Raw genomic sequence first — 17136 nt, forward strand, 5'->3', positions numbered from 1 at the left:
GCACAATCTAGTTTTTATTTGATTATTTGCCACCGTCTTGGAGCTAGAATTGGGATCATGTATACTGCACTAATGCCAATATAAAAATAGTAATGGAGAGCACTGTACAATACGGCAAACTTAACAAATAAGGCGTTTGTTGTAAGGACATGGGGGACCACCATCTTTATGCACCTTCACCATTGATTGAAATGCCTGCCGTTGAAGAACCCAACTACAGGGATGATGATGATGTTGCTGATGATGAATAAGCTCCATTGTCTTTTTCATATCTCGTTTGTTTGTTTGCACTGCAGCCAGGCTGACTTTTAAGATTGGTAAGACAAGGTGAGCTCAGCGTCTAGCTGACATGGGGAGAAAGAGAATGGCTTTTTGGCCGGGTCCAGTTTTGGATCCTGACTTGTACTGGCCAGTCCTTTTCATTGCCACATACATGTCAGGGTACTTCCGAGAGCGGTAGGTGTTGTAGTTGTTACTCTCCAGCCTCTCCATGAAGTAGCATTCATCTGTTGTCCGTCTCTGAAGAGCGAGAGAACAAAGTAAAAACATTAGATATTAAATTAGAGGTTAATTTAATACACTTGTTGACAGTTGATCCAGTTGTATTATTCTTGGATACAATTGATCCAGTTTCATATTGTAAACTGAACCAATGATAAATGTCAATGAAACACTGAAAACATGTTTGTATTATGCAATAAAACACAATGGGCTGGTTTCCCAGAACCAGATTATTAAACCTACTCCTGGACTAAAAGCAATGTTCAATAGGGAATGTCCACCAGTGCCAAGCTTTGGGCAATGATGGTTATTCATAATATTAAACAATAATAAACATTTCATGTACATGACTTAATCTAGGGTTTAGCCTAGGTCCTAGCTGCCAGGGGAAACGTAGAAATACTAATAGTTGTAATGTTAACAAAATGTTTCATGGTCCTTTATGACATTTAATCAAAATAAGCCATTTAATTTTGACAGCATTTAATATAGTTCCTTTTTACATGCTCTGTGGAGAAACGGGAAAAGCTTGTAATTTTATTGATGTTGATTCACCCTGTAAAACACCTCAGACCTCAATACCTCCATTGTTTCGGTGGAGACTCCAGAACAGTCAACTGCTGTTTAATGTCACACGCTAATTAAGATATTTTTCAGTAGTTCAACAGAAATTCTGCCAAGCCAAAGAGGTGTGAATTTATTTTTTAAGTAACTTAATTTCTAGTGGACAAATCCGTATTCAGTGTTCAATAATAGACTTGCTGTATGACTGACATTTAAATGTTTTTTCATTACATGAGTATGAATGGGAAAAACAACACTGTTTCCACAATGTGGAAGACCTGATGACATCAATCACATCTGTCTCAAAGCTATGTTGCCAAATGAATTCTCTGCCCATGTCCTATCCAACAAGAGGGGGCCTGTTTTCCATTCAACCATGGCTACCTATAAAGGAGAACTGTTGTGGCCTGAACTAACCCTACATGGAAGCATTTCCTGGCACTTACAACAGGCATGGGAGAACCCAATAAGAAGTTCAATTCAGAGGTTAGCAACACAGGGAAACAGTAACTGTATTCATTTATATTTACCTCAAATCAATCCCCATTACCTAATATTTTCTAAATATATTGTGTAAATACAGTCTATCCAAACATTCTGACATGTGACGGTGATATCATGGAAACTTTACTCAGGATCAGATCTATTATTAGGGGAAAGAGATTTGAGGTGAAAAGAACTGAATGCTTGTATAGCAGCTTGTGACCCTGTACATAAGACTGGTGAGTGGGGACAAATAATAAGTAAGGACAAATAATACAATCCCAAACGCATAACAACATAATTCCAGCAGGCTACAACTAAACTGGAGCGTTCCCTCACCCTGAGAGCAGCTTCTGAGTGACTGACCACATCAGTGATGGTGCAGTGCCTGTAATGTGTCTGCCAGTGAGTGCCCAGTGGCTGGCCTGGCTACTCATTAGGAAGTGACAGGAATCACTTCCTGGGGTTTAAATACACTGTGGAGGAGCCCTCTGAACCTCAAAACCACATCATTCAGTCATCACTGCTCACACTTCTACAGTAGCCCAGAAGTACCTCTGTTCACTGCTAACACACTCTTTTAAAAAAAGGGTTCCAAAAGTTTTTCTACCAAGAAGCATTTTTGGAAAATGAGGGTTCTTTGTAAGACAAAGGGTTCTACCTAGCGCCTTTTTCATCCTAAGGACCAATTTGGGGGAAAAGGGTTATTTGATGATCATTTAGAAGGCAATAAATCTTGTTTGGAAGGCATGAAGGATTGTTTGGAAGGCAATACGTTTTTTTTTGTCCCTTTTAAATAGTGCCTGAGTATTAGTGTTAACCTCCGTGTTTAAACTTTAACAGGAGTTTGGCTAATCTGATCAATTTAAGTTGGTCCCCCCTTTGCTGCTATGACAGCCTCCACTCTTCTGGGTGATGTTGGAACATTGCTGCGGGGACTTGCTTCCATTCAGCCACAAGCATTAGTCAGGTCGGGCACTGATGTTGGGAGATTAGGTCTGGCTCGCAATCGGCGTTCCAATTCATCCCAAAGGTGTTCGATAGGGTTGAGGTCAGGGCTCTGTGCAGGCCAGTCAAGTTCTTCCACACCAATCTCGACAAACCATTTCTCCATGGACCTCGCTTTGTGCATGGGGGCATTGTCATGCTGAAACAGGAAAGGGCCTTCCCCAAACTGTGTGGCCTACCACTTCACAGCTGAGCCGTTGTTGCTCCTAGATGTTTCCACTTCACAATAACAGCACTTACCATTGACTGCCGCAGCTCTAACAGGGCAGAAATGTTACGAACTGACTTGTTGGAAAGCTGGCATCCAATGAAAGTGCCACGTTGAGCTCTTCAGTAAGGCCATTCTACTGCCAATGTTTGTCTATGGAGATTGCATGGCTGTGTGCTCCATTTTATACACCTGTCAGCAATGGGTATGGCTGAAATAGCCGAATCCACTAATTTGAAGGGGTGTCCACATACTTTTGTAAATACTGTGCATTCGGAAAGTATTCAGATCCCTTAACTTTTTTCACATTCTGTTACGTTACAGCCTTATTCTAAAATGGATTATAAAAAATGAAAAATCTCATATCTACACACAATACCCCATAATGACAAAGCGAAAACAATTTTTTAGAAATGTTTGCAAACGAATGAAACCGTAAATACAGAAATACCTTATTTACGTAAGTATTCAGACCCTTTGCTATGTGACTCGAAATTGAGCTCAGGTGCATCCTGTTTCCATTGATCATCCTTGAGATGTTTCTACAACTTGATTGGAGTCCACCTGTGGTAAATCCAATTGATTGGACATGATTTGGAAAGGCACACACCTGTCTACAGTCATGGTCAAAAGTTTTGAGAATGACACAAATATTAATTTTCACAGTCTGCTGCCTCAGTTTTTATGATGGCAATTTGCATATACTCCAGAATGTTATGAAGAGTGATCAGATGAATTGCAATTCATTGCAAAGTCCCTCTTTGCCATGAAAATTAACTTTAAAAAAAACATTTCCACTGCATTTCAGCCCTGCCACAAAAGGACCAGCTGACATCATGTCAGTGATTCTCTCATTAAGACAGGTGAGAGTGTTGACGAGGACAAGGCTGGAGATCACTCTGTCATGCTGATTGAGTTAGAATAAAAGACTGGAAGCTTTAAAAGGAGGGTGGTGCTTGAAATCATTGTTCTTCCTCTGTTAACCATGGTTACCTGCAAGGAAACACGTGCCGTCATCATTGCTTTGCACAAAAAGGGCTTCACAGCCAAGGATATTGCTGCTAGTAAGATTACACCTAAATCAACCATTTATTGGATCATCAAGAACTTCAAGGAGAGAGGTTCAATTGTTGTGAAGAAGGCTTCAGGGCGCCCAAGAAAGTCCAGCAAGCACCAGGACCGTCTCCTAAAGTTGATTCAGCTGCGGGATCGGGGCACCACCAGTGCAGAGCTTGCTCAGGAATGGTAGCAGGCAGGTGTGAGTGCATGAGCACACACAGTGAGGCGAAGACTTTTGGAGGATGGCCTGGTGTCAAGACGGGCAGCGAGGAAGACACTTCTCTCCAGGAAAAACATCAGGGATAGACTGACATTGTGCAAAAGGTACAGGGATTGGACTGCTGAGGACTGGGGTAAAGTCATTTTCTCGGATGAATCCCCTTTCCGATTGTTTGGGCCATCCGGAAAAAAGCTTGTCCGGAGAAGACAAGGTGAGCGCTACCATCAGTCCTGTGTCATGCCAATAATAAAGGATCCTGAGACCATTCATGTGTGGGGTTGCTTCTCAGCCAAGGGAGTGGGCTCACTCACAATTTTGCCTAAGAACACAGCCATGAATAAAGAATGGTACCAACACATCCTCCGAGAGCAACTTCTCCCAACCATCCAAGAACAGTTTGGTAACGAACAATGCCTTTTCCAGCATAATGGAGCACCTTGCCATAGGGCAAAAGTGATAACTAAGTAGCTCGGGGAACAAAACATTGACATTTTGGGTCCAAGGCCAGGAAACTCCCCAGACCTTAATCCCATTAAGAACTTGTGGTCAATCCTCAAGAGGCGGGTGGACAAACAAAACAAAACAAAATTCTGCTTGGAGCATTGATTATGCAAGAATGGGCTGCCATCAGTCAGGATGTGGCCCAGAAGTTAATTGACAGCATGCCAGGGCAGATTGCAGAGGTCTTGAAAAAGAAGGGCCAACACTGCAAATATTGACTCTTTGCATAAACTTAATGTAATTGTCAATAAAAGCCTTTGACACTTATGGAATGCTTGTAATTATACTTCAGTATACCATAGTAACATCTGACAAAAATATCTAAAAACACTGAAGCGGCAAACTTTGTGAAGACCATTCTCAAAACTTTTGACCATAACTATATGTAAGGTTGCAGAGTTGACAGTGCATGTCAGAGTAAAAACCAAGCCATGAGGTTGAAGGAATTGTCCGTAGAGCTCAGAGACAGGATTGTGTCGAGGCACAGATCTGGGGAAGGGTACCAAAAAATGTCTGCAGCATTGAAGGTCCCCAAGAACACAGTGGCCTCAATCATTCTTAAATTGAAGAAGTTTGGAACCACCAAGACTCTTCCTAGAGCTGGCCGCCCGGCCAACCTGAGCAATCGGGGGAGAAGGGCCTTGGTCAGGGAGGTGACCAAGAACCCGATGGTCACTCTGACAGAGCTCCAGAGTTCCTCTGCAGAGATGGGAGAACCTTCCAGAAGAACAACCATCTCTGCAGCACTCCACCAATCAGGCCTTTATGGTAGAGTGGCGAAACAGACTCCACTCCTCAGTAAAAGGCACATGACAGCCCGCTTGGAGTTTGCCAAAAGGCACCTAAAGGACTCTCATACCATTAGAAACAAAATGCTCTTGTCTGATGAAACCAAGATTGAACTCTTTGGCCTGAATGCAAAGCGTCATGTCTGAAGGAAACCTGGCACCATCCCTACGGTGAAGCATGGTGGTGGCAGCATCATGCTGTGGGGATATTTTTCAGCGGCAGGGACTGGGAGGCTTGTCAGGATCGAGGGAAAGATGAACGGAGCAAAGTACAGAGAGATCCTTGATGAAAACCTGCTCCAGAACGCTCAGGTCCTCAGACTGGAGCGACGGTTCACCTTCCAACAGGACAATGACCCTAAGCACACAGCCAAGACAACGCAGCAGTGGCTTCGGGACAAGTCTCTGAATGTCCTTGAGTGGCCCAGCCAGAGCCCGGATTTGAACCCAGTCAAACATCTCTGGAGAGACCTGAAAATAGCTGTGCAGCGACACTCGCCATCCAACCTGACAGAGCTTGAGAGGATCTGCAGAGAAGAATGGGAGAAACTCCCCAAATACAGGTGTGCCAAGCTTGTAGTGTCATACTCAAGAAGACTTGAGGCTGTAATCGCTGCCAAAATGTGCTTCAACAAAGTACTGAGTGAAGGGTCTGAATACTTATGTAAATGTGATATTTCCGTTTTCTATTTGCAATACATTTTTGCTTTGTCATTATGGGGTATTGTGTGTAGATTGATGAGAGAAAAAAACGATTTAATCCATTTTAGAATAAGGCTGTAACGTAACAAAATGTGGAAAAAGTAAAGGGCTCTGAATACTTTCCGAATGCACTGTATAGTGTATCTGGTATTCTCTTAATCAATTTACATACAGTACAGACATAGTTTATCTTTGCCATGATTTCTGTCTTTCAAATTAGTATTTTCTTTGATTTTATTGAGCAGAGAGTTGGAGAAGGGAGTGAGTGAACCAGCAATGTATTGTATGGTACACAGCCAATTGGCCAGTGTTACCTAGTTTCTTTCAGTGTAACATTTCTAGTGATTCGGGAGTTAAATTAACACTCAGTGGTGTTAAATAACCCCAGTGTTGGTTTTAGTAACCAGAGTTGAGTGTGATTGTGTCATTTTTACTCTAAATAGAGTAAAACACTGAAAACCATGCCCATCATTATCATATTTCCCAACATGCTCTATTGCAGGTTGATTTTCAGAATCATGTTTTTCAATATCTGTGTTTTTGCATTGATTGGTTGATTGTTATTCTACACAAAGATAAATAATATTTTCAGGAAAACAAGAGGGTTATGATTGGTATAGGCCAGAGGTGCAGAGACCAATACATAAACCTCAAAGTGCTGGAGAACCAGTACCAAAGTGACCGTCTCCTTCTCGATAGTCATGTAGTGTTTTTGGTTTGACGCCAATTTCTTTGAAAAGTAACCCACTGGGAGCTCAACATTGTTATCGTCTTTCTGTAGGAGCACAGCCCCTGCGCCTACATCGCTGGCATCGGTGTACAGAGCGAACGGACGATTGTCTTTGTCTTCTCAAAAGACTCCTGACATTCCGGGCTCCAAAGGAAAAACCGACTTTCGGACTGGTCAAATTTGTAAGTGCCGCAACAACCTTGGCAAAGTTCTTGCAAAAAGCCCTGTCGTAGCCAGCCATTCCCACGAATCAGCGCAGTTCGTGGCGAGAAGCTGGCGCAGGAAAGTTATTGATGGCCTCCACTTTTACCAGGACCGGTTGGACTTTCCCTTGCTCCACCACATTTGACAGATTCACTTTCAGGTTGGCAGCTGCAAAACGCCCGAACAGACTCCCAATATCCTGAAGGTGTTGGCGCCAAGTCGTGCTAAATACGACCACATAATCTAAATATGCCTCAGCATTTTCTAGGCCACGTAGCACGAGGTGCATAGCTCTGGCATTTCGTAACCCGAACGGGAGACCAAGGTAGGAGAACAAACCATCAGCAGTGACAAAAGCAGACAACTTTGGCGCACTGAGTTAGAGGAACCTGACAATATTCCTTCAGCAGATCCAACTTGCTAATGTACTTAGCAGCGCCAACACGGTCCACACAATCGTCGACCCTGAGCAAACGATGCGAGTCCAACTTTGTAACGGAATAGAGTTTCCGAAAATCTGAACAAAACCGCGGAGACCCATCCGCCTTAGGTACTAATATACAGGGCGAACTCCACTGACTTTTGCCATATTGTGCAATGCCATGCTCAAGAATGAACTCTACCTCACTGCAGAGTTTCTCTCTCTTTTCAGGGTTCACTCGATAGGCATGTTGTTTGATTGGGGGAAGAGTCCCCAAAGTCAATGTCATGTTCTAGTACATTTGTCTGAGTTTGCACATTGAGAATAAACCCTGAAATTCTAAAAGCAGAGCAACAATGTTCATAATCAAGGTTTTCTAGAATCTCTAAATTACTCAGCCATCCCACAGGCACAGGGTGTCTAGGGGTATGATTCTCGCTTCGGGTGCGAGAGGTCCCGGGTACAAATCCCAGACTAGCCTCCATTTTGTTACGTTCCCCAGCAAGAAAACCAAAAATTGTACCTCAAACAGAAAGGAGAAGTAACAAAGAGTCACTGACAAAAACTAAAACAAAAGAGGTGGGGTTTGAGGAGAGGTTCTGAAAGACACTCATGGGGGTGTCCACTGAAAGTTGACTAGCAACAACAACAGGGACCTAAAAGACCCATTGTGGGCGCCCACAAAATTTGCCCAAGAACAGGCAAATATTAAAACCCACACCAAGCTTAAAGACAGGAAGCAAACCAAAAAGTAGAGCAAAATGAAAACAGTGAAGATCAGATAAAGGATTGTTTGTCTAGAACTCAAATAGGGAGAGCCAACTAAAGGTGTTGACCCTCCACATCTCTCAAGACAACTGGAGCACTGGGCCAGCCACTCTTAAAGGCCAGCACAGGTGAAACACCTTCCCTCTAACGAGATGGACAAGCCAGTACAGGTGTAACACATACTGACTAGTGAGGTGAGACCAATCGGTGCACCCTATGTGCTAACATGCTATACCTGCTAAAAGTCCAACCTCGTAACATAAATGGAAAAACCAAAACCTGTAATAGTATGACAACATAATATTTGCTTTCAGCATAACTTAATTAAAACCCTTTATCTTAGGCATTATACTGTCCCTGTTAGAGTAAATAATGAGTTGTTGACCATGACAATATCATAGCGGTGCTGCTTAAAGGAAGGAGAGGCTCACTCACCGCTCCAAACAGTCTTCCATCTCCATTCATAGCCAGATAACGGTTGGCTGAGACCCCTTTGATCACTACCTCCCCCACCGAGGTCGCCTGGAGTTGAAGCTTGACTATGGAGGGGGAAATGTTTTAGTGTCACAGTGATCTCCATTGATTCTGTACAAAAATATAAACGCAACATGGAAATATTTCAACGATTTTACTGAGTTACAGTTCATATAAGGAAATCAGTCAATTGAAATAAATTCATTAGTCCCTAATCTACGGATTTCACATGACTGGGCAGGGGCCTGGGAGAGAATAGGCCCACCCACTTGGGAGCCAGGACCTGCCAATCAGAATGAGTTTTTCCCCACAAAAGGGCTTTATTACAGACAGAAATACTCCTCAGTTTCATCAGCTGTCCGGGTGGCTGGTCTCAGACGATCCCGCAGATGAAGAAGCCGGATGTGGAGGTCCTGGGCTGGCGTGGTTGGATGGATTATCTTGGCAAAGGATAAATGCTCACTAACAGGGATGTAAAGAAATGTGTGCACAAAATTTGAGAGAAATAAGCTTTTTGTGCATATGGAGCATTTCTGGGATCTTTTATTTCAGTTCATGAAACATGGGACCAACACTTTACATGTTGCGTTTATATTTTTTTTCAGTATAGATGTTAGGAAGGTGTTCTTAATGTTTTGTACACTCAGTGTATGTTATTAGTGGTGTTGAAAAGGGATGGATGTAGCAGACTTATATATTATATCAGAGGCAAAAAAAAGTATCTTGATAAATATTTTTATAAAACAAGCAAGATACATCGTTCTTTAGTTTTCATATTTTGAGTAACAATATTTGTATATTGCTGTAATGGTTTATTGTAAGTTACGTATTTGGTTGAGTAGAAGCACCCAGATTATAATACTTCAAACTTTTTGTAGAGTCAGATAAGCCTTCATGTGCTGTGCCAACTAAGCATATTTCAATAGTATATTTATAGCATAGTTCAAAAAACTAAACAAAAAGAGTTCCTATTAAACAGGCCTCATAAGGCAAAATGGCAAGATAGTGGCCTAAACTATGATACAGTACATTGTAAACGTATATATCAGAGGCATCTGTATGCACTTAGGGTTTGTGTAATGACTAATGTCATCAAGATCCATTCCTCTCTGAATGAATACATAATTAGTAGTTGTTGTGTGCAAGGGAGCATCCCGTGTTTACTGAACATCTGTGCAATAGGTCTTGTGATCACATCTCTAAGTGAAACGTTCTCTTTCAGCCATGGTTAATTTCATCATCCCTTGCTTTAATCATATTGAAGACGCAAATGAATGGTCATAACAGAAAATGAGGTTCTCTTCCAGTTTAGTGTATTTGTTATTACATACACTTATAGAATATATGCCTTATTGATTAAAGATAAATGGTGCTGTAAAGCACATGAGATGCCAATTTTTTGGCAGTAATTGAAATGGCCAATGTCTGTCTCTTTTCTCCACTCTTACTAGTTAATTGCTTGTGATAGATTTTGGACAGCTGTTTGAGTGCACCTGTTCCACTGAGCAGTGCTTCCTGTGATGAAAACCCCGTCTTCGACATGGGTCCCTTCTCCTCCTACCAATTACTGATGCAATCTGAGATACATACATTGAAGAAAAAACAACTAGATAGTGAGTGATGAGATGGTTTCAATGTGTCAAGGGAAAACCCTACATATTTCTTGTTGTTGCATGTTACATTTAAAGCTAATCAATGACACTCAAATATTATACTGAAATGATTAGAACACAAACCTAGATCCTCAATTACTATCAATGGCCTTTACTTATGTGAACTATAGAGTTGGTCTATGTGTTAATACACATTTCACACGAAAGCTAAGTCATATTTTAATTCTGGACATTTCAATTACAAGTGACGCAATCGCAGTGCCATTTTAATGTATGGCAGTGTTACACACCAAGGTGACTTGAATGAGATCAAAATATACACACACCACATTCATGAATGCACTTGCAAAGGCTAATATACAATAACTAGACAAACTTCTTTGATTTGAATGTTGGAGAAGCCATAAACGCACGTGGTTACTTCCCTGTCGCCCTTTAAAAGCATAAAGAAGCTTTGTCTGCCGTGCAATGGACTGGAACTACTTACTGTGGGGGTCGTTCTTCTCTCTGATCCCGTCCACACTTCCATTAGAGTTTATCCTCAAGAAGTAGCCCCCGTTTTTACAGTACAGCCTCTTGGGCTCCTTAAAGTTTCCTGGAGGGAAGCCACCACTGCCTCCATCTTCAGGTGTGGCGGGTAGAGTGGTGATTTCTCCTGTGGCCATCTCCTCTTCCCTCTTCCCTGCTGCTGTGTGTTAGCAGCGCAGCAGCCCCACGGTGGCCTCACGCTAACTGCTGTTCCCTCCCTCCTCCAGCGAGCCTCACAGAGCCTGACTTTAGTTAACCACCAGGGTCAGATAGTTTGTTTGAGAACCCCCCCTCTGGTGCAGCATGCCCTCTATTCCCAAGCCGAGAGGAAACGAAGCGCGTACAACACTTCGAAAGGTGCTTGTTAGCCTCGACGGCAAGGTCCACTCTCTCTGGCCTCTACTAGTTTCTTTAAGAAAGCGCTAAGAGTTGATATTCGAGGGTAGTTTGGATGGGGATTCGTGTGTTCCCCCCTCCATAGTCTTCTTCCTCCACTCTGAAATGTTTATAGCAAGGCAGCTGGCAGAAATCTGGAGAGGCTTCCCGTGTGGGCCTCAGTTCGCATGCGCCCTCCAATGCGAGCACACACACACACTTGCACAAGCCCACTTTGACGTTCTAACTGAACCAGCCAACCCTACACAGCACTAGCAGAGAAAAGACTGGGGCTTACTGACAGACCTGCGTCATAAGAGACCCTGGGCTGGTGCAACCTGAGACCAGTGGAGGCTTCAGCTTAGCTTGGTAGAACTTTTGAGCAGAATCAGTGATTCGGTGCTATGCTATTGAAGAACAACCAAATAATGCAGCAGAAAGTACAACAGAGTAAATTACAATGGCTTGTCTAATTTAATGAAAGGAAATTGACTATTTGAATGGCCCCTTCAAACAGAAACTCTGCGTTGACGTGAATTGTATGAATGCTGTTTCTATAAAGTATGCCATTTAGATATTTTGTCTTTAATCAATTTTAACCTGAGTCAAAGCCATGAATGTCTGTTTTCACATGGACACACATCTGAAACTCAGATTATGGTTGATAATATCATTGTGATTGGATGCATGCATATCAATGAAAAATGTAACCACAGGCAGACCACAATGACTCAGCACAAAATAATACTTCCTATTCACTTGACTATCCTCACACGGACTGATAATAATTTCAGAATCATACTGAGTTGAAACAGTAGGTATTGTGTGGGCTTTGTGTGCCATGGGCATAATTTTCAGACAGTACTTCAAATACAACACATTCATCTAATTCCAGGTACACTGTCTCACTCTGTTTGCCATGACGAAGTATTAGGCATTGGATTCCTCCAGACACTCCTCCAACATAAATTGGGTTGTGAGCAGACATAAAAAAAACAAAATGTGTCTAGTTTGACCTTCCAAATGTGTCCCTAGTTTGACCTTCCAAATGTGTCACTAGTTTAACCTTCCAAATGTGTTCCTAGTTTGACCTTCCAAATGTGTCACTACTTTGGTCTTACACATTTACTTCTCAGTTGTCATGTTTTCATTGGTCATCATCACACCCCAAACCATTCACAGCAACACCACCATTGAGTGATGCTAGAGTTAAAATAGCTTGGATTCCAAAGTACAGCCATCACAGTCTGTTATGATCCCTGTGGAGCTTCTTTGTTAGAATATGACCAATGGAAATACATATGGTAAGTTCAAGTTGATAATTAAAGTTCACCGTTACATAAAAACAAGACAGCTTCTGGGACCTAGTGAGAAATGTTGATATTTTTTAAAAACGTTTTACATTAGCAGGGTTTTGGATTAGTCAGACCTGAGAGACATTCACTTTGTCTAGGAAAGTTCCTTTTCTGCAAACTCTTCCTATGTTATGACAAACAGGACCAAGCCAGTCATGAAACCATGTCTTGTTGGCTGGGACTTAGGCAGTGTCCAAAGTGGAGGTTGTAAGTCTAAGTGCAGACACGTAGGAAGCAAATAGAGACTCAGGAAAACACTGACAAAAAAAATTACATTTTCCTTGGGCCCATCAGTGACACTTCAACAGTGCATTATTCATTGGGTTTTAGAAGATGAGCTCATCTTTGAAGTAGACTGTTACATGTCATTGGTGGCAAGATGTTAAAGGGTCAACACTGGACCCTCGTGTTTAATCTTCCATTTTGAAAACTGTTAGCAACTCCTCAATAGCCTATAATGCTTACTTTGTAGTCAGTGATGAGGTTGATAAAATATGTCACACATTCTATGCTTGTTCTGTAACTTTGGCTGTGGGTGGAATGTATCATATAAATTGTGCATGAGGTGTGATGTGAGATGATCAACATGTAATTCTAGGATGGGGATAATCATGAAAACGTTTACTGAGCTCAAAACACACAAGAAAACCATGATGTGACATAGCGCAATGTTCATATCCTTTGTCTCCCCCATGTGGTCAAATTTTGCCAGGCCACTGCAATTTACTATTGGCTGACAAGCTCTAATAACTGAATAATACCTCTGAATTTACAACCCTTTATTAATTTTTCAGCATATTTGGATTCATAGAATAAAACACATTAGATATGCATTACATGACAATGTTTTCAATATGCAAAATTATAGTACACAAAACTGTGTTCACTTAAAAACCATCATAGCACCATAACATTTGATTGCCCCTCCACTTGTTTAGGATCTATACCAATAATGATCTCAGTGTCTGTCTGCAACACAAGGAAGACAAGATCCAGGGCTTTCCTCCATGCTTCCAACTTCACCGTCACATTGTCATAGACTTTCCCAGCACTGTGCTTCATATCTGGGGACATCAAACCATCCTCGGTGTCATCTCTCAAAAGCAGTCTTGAGAAATTAGCATCTAGAAATAATCTTCCATTCAAATCTTTCAGCTGCTGATTGATTGTAGTCCAAGCATCCACTTTTGAGCATGTTCCACTGTTCAACATCAGAGTGGAAATGTAGTCCATCCAACCATCTGCCATGAGTTGAAGCACATCAGCCCTGTGTGGGTTTCCTGCTCTTCCTTGTTTATCTTGTGGGACAGAGGCTGCATCTTTCCCTGTTGTTTGCTCACCCTTATCGTCAATGTGCTTTTGAAGGTGATGGACGCAAAACAATGTATTTGTTCCAGCACTGGGGAGCAGATTCCTGTCTTTCAGTGTGTGGTGTAGACGATAGGCACAGCCCCAGAACCAGTCCTCCAAGGCCTGTAGCTTGCCGTGCACAGAGCTCGTGAGGACCACTGTGACCAGTGCAATGCAATCAGCCACAATGTACATAGCCATTGATGCTCTGCTTCCATTGCCACTGCAGTCTCTCCATATGGAGACTTTTACCCCGGTGCCGACGCAGTGCTTACTCAGTTGTGTGGCATAGGTGACAGGGACAACTGCTGTTGTTTCTGCAAAGTCCTTCAAAATGGCGGCCTTCACCCTGTCAACCACGAGTATACAGTTTCTTAAGCAGTGCTGTGTTAGTCTTTCACTTTCCTCACCATTGACTAAAACTAGATTCACATTGTTTTCCAACAGAGTTGTTAAAACGTTGTTTTGCCAATCATCTTCTTTGCTGAGACTGTTCAAGTCCAACTTGTCGGTCACATGGCTGATGTCAGTTTTATTATTGAAACGAAGATGGCGGTATTTTTCACTGAGATCTCTGTTAATGAGAAGAACTTGCCACCTCTGTTCTTTCATGTGATGAACAAGGGAAGACTGCTCTGCAGAAAGCAGAATAACGCAACCTGGTTAAAACATGAATGGTCCTCTGACAAGCCTGATATGAGTGCATGTTACCAGCTTTTTTACATCAAATATTCTAAAGCTGTCACCACTTCCATTGTTTTTTTACTGTATCCTGCTGACCTCAATCACTAAGCTCATTGCATCCACACATCCATGGCTCACGTCTTCAGCGAGGTGAGGAATATCAACTCCTTTAGAATTCACTGCTTGTGAAAATAACCCTGGTGTGGCGTTCTCATCAGCAAAAATGTCTGCTATGAGTGAGTTTTATTCTGCTTTGTCTCTTGTTTTTGAAGGCCTCATGGCTAGAGCTTGTCACGATTATATGATGACTGGACAACAGTGAAGGGACCATGACAAGTTTCAGTAACACTGTGTGTGGAGAACCCTGAAGTACTGATGTGACACTATAAGAAGCAACCGGTCGAACATCTTCAATCGACACACTGTTTGACCTGCAGACATCCCAACATACTGTGCATTCGGAAAGTATTCAGACCCCTTGACTTTTTCCACATTTTGTTATGTTACAGCCTTATTCTAAAATGGATGAAATTGTTTTTTCCCCTCATAAATGGCCCTCTGTAGCTCAGTTGGTAGAGCATGGCGTTTGCAAAGCCAGGGTTGTGGGTTCGATCCCCACGGGGGTCCAGAATGAAAAAAAAGTATGAAAATGTATGCACTCACAAACTGTAAGTCGCTCTGGATAAGAGCGTCTGCTAAATGACTCAAATGTAAATGTAAAATAAATCTACACACAATACCCCATAATGACAAAACAAAAACAGGTTTTTAGAAAATTGTGCAAAAAAACTGAAATATCATACTTACTTAAGTATTCAGATCCTTTACTCAGGACTTTGTTGAAGCACCTTTGGCAGCGATTACAGCCTGGAGTCTTCTTGGGTATGACGCTACAAGCTTGGCACACCTACACTACCAGTCAAAGGTTTTAGAACACCTACTCATTCAAGGGTTTCTATTTATTTTTACTATATTCTACATTGTAGAATAATAGTGAAGACATCAAAACTATGAAATAACACATATGCAATGTAGTAACCCCAAAAGTGTTAACAAATACAAATATATTTTATATTTGAGATTCTTCAAATAGCCACCCTTCGTCTTGATGACAGCTTTGCACACTCTTGGCATTCTCTCAACCAGCTTCACCTGGAATGCTTTTCCAACAGTCTTGAAGGAGTTCCCACATATGCTGAGCACTTGTTGGCTGCTTTTCCTTCACTCTGCGGTCCGACTCATACCAAACCATCTCAATTTGGTTGAGGTCGGGAGATTGTGGAAGCCAGGCCATCTGATGCAGATCTCTCCTTCTTGGTAGAATAGCCTTTACACAGCCTGGAGGTGGGTTGGGTCATTGTCCTGTTGAAAAACAAATGATAGTCCCACTAAGCCCAAACCAGATGGGATGGCGTATCGCTACAGAATGCTGTGGTCCCCATGCTGGTTAAGTGTGCCTTGAATTCTAAATAAAACACTGACAGTGTCACCAGCAAAGCACCCCCACACAATAACACCTCCTCCTCCATGCTTTACGGTGGGAAATACACATGCGGCGATCATCCGTTCACCCACACCGCGTCTCACAAAGACACAGCAGTTGGAACCAAAAATCTCAAATTTGGACTCCAGACCAAAGGACACATTTCCACTGGTCTAATGTCCATTGCTCGTGTTTCTTGGCCCAAGCAAGTCTCTTCTTCTTATTGGTGTCTTTTAGTAGTGGTTTCTTTGCAGCAATTCGACCATGAAGGCCTGATTCACACAGTCTCCTCTGAACAGTTGATGTTGAGATGTGTCTGTTACTTATACTCTGAAGCATTTATTTGGGCTGCAATTTGTATGTGCACCACATCATCACGCACAGACTGTTATTAGACAAGTCGATTTGATAGAAACATCTGTTGGGAAAATGCGCATATTGTTTTTATGTGGATTTTAGAATATTCGCATGAAAATCGGGTTCTGCTGCCCTAAAACATCAGATACTGTCCATCGAAGGGAAGCTTACATTCAATGGAAGCCTGCTATGAAGATTATATGAATTTAGCAAATCACAACTAATTGCACGACACAACGATCAACTGTTTCCTAACAACTTGTTGTTTGCATGCAGCAGTCCCAGGTAGCTCACGCTCTGCTCCAGTTGTTATCTGTGGGTGTGTTCGTAAATTCAATTTGGAGTGCGCTCTGGACGTTCGTAAATTCAGAGCGTTGTCAGATTGTCCGTTCGTAAATTCAGATCGTTTCGCTCTCAGAGCGTTCAGAGCGCACACTGGATGCTCTGGCCGAGGAGTTGGGTTGATCCGAGCGTCCTGACCTCACAACGGCAGTCAAGCGCCGAAGTTAACTGACTAACGTTGGCTAGCTTGCTAGCTACTTCCAGACACAAATGAGAGAACAACCTCACTTTTTTCATGTTATCCAGAGCGTTGGTGACTGTAACTATGCTGCTGGCAACAATTTATTTATGCTTGTTTTGCAGACGTTTACTGACACCGGTCATATTCAACGGGTGTTGAGCATTCGTAAATTCATCAGTTATTTTGCGCTCTGGCACACAGACGAGAGTGCTCTGAAATCGGAGTAGATAGCGAAAA

The 17136-nt window shown here is 42.2% G+C and overlaps 1 protein-coding gene and 1 pseudogene across 2 annotated transcripts; both read right to left on the minus strand.

The window, feature by feature from the left end:
* Positions 1-322: 322 nt before the first annotated feature.
* On the minus strand, positions 323-11355 carry fgf2 (fibroblast growth factor 2). The gene is made up of 3 exons (XM_084147417.1): positions 10732-11355; positions 8593-8696; positions 323-519 (listed from the first exon to the last, which is right to left on the minus strand). The coding sequence occupies exons 1-3, from the start codon at positions 10907-10909 to the stop codon at positions 334-336; spliced, it is 468 nt and encodes a 155-aa protein (XP_084003543.1). The 5' UTR covers positions 10910-11355; the 3' UTR covers positions 323-333.
* Positions 11356-13399: 2044 nt separating this feature from the next.
* On the minus strand, positions 13400-17042 carry LOC311104619 (chaperonin-containing T-complex member BBS12-like; annotated as a pseudogene). Its single transcript has 2 exons — positions 17030-17042; positions 13400-14986 (listed from the first exon to the last, which is right to left on the minus strand). The product of its transcript is annotated as a chaperonin-containing T-complex member BBS12-like (transcript).
* Positions 17043-17136: the final 94 nt, after the last annotated feature.

The sequence above is a fragment of the Coregonus lavaretus genome, assembly GCF_964263955.1.
Source record: "Coregonus lavaretus genome assembly, chromosome: 29".
In the NCBI taxonomy this organism is placed as follows: Eukaryota; Metazoa; Chordata; class Actinopteri; order Salmoniformes; family Salmonidae; genus Coregonus; species Coregonus lavaretus.

Coding starts and splice junctions, on each gene's coding strand:
- fgf2 (XM_084147417.1), bottom strand. CDS start 10,909: ATGGCCACAGGAGAAATCACCACTCTACCCGCCACACCTGAAGATGGA. Junction 8,697..10,731: donor AGAGAAGAACGACCCCCACA/GTAAGTAGTTCC, acceptor CCCCCTCCATAG/TCAAGCTTCAACTCCAGGCG. Junction 520..8,592: donor ATGGAAGACTGTTTGGAGCG/GTGAGTGAGCCT, acceptor CTCGCTCTTCAG/AGACGGACAACAGATGAATG.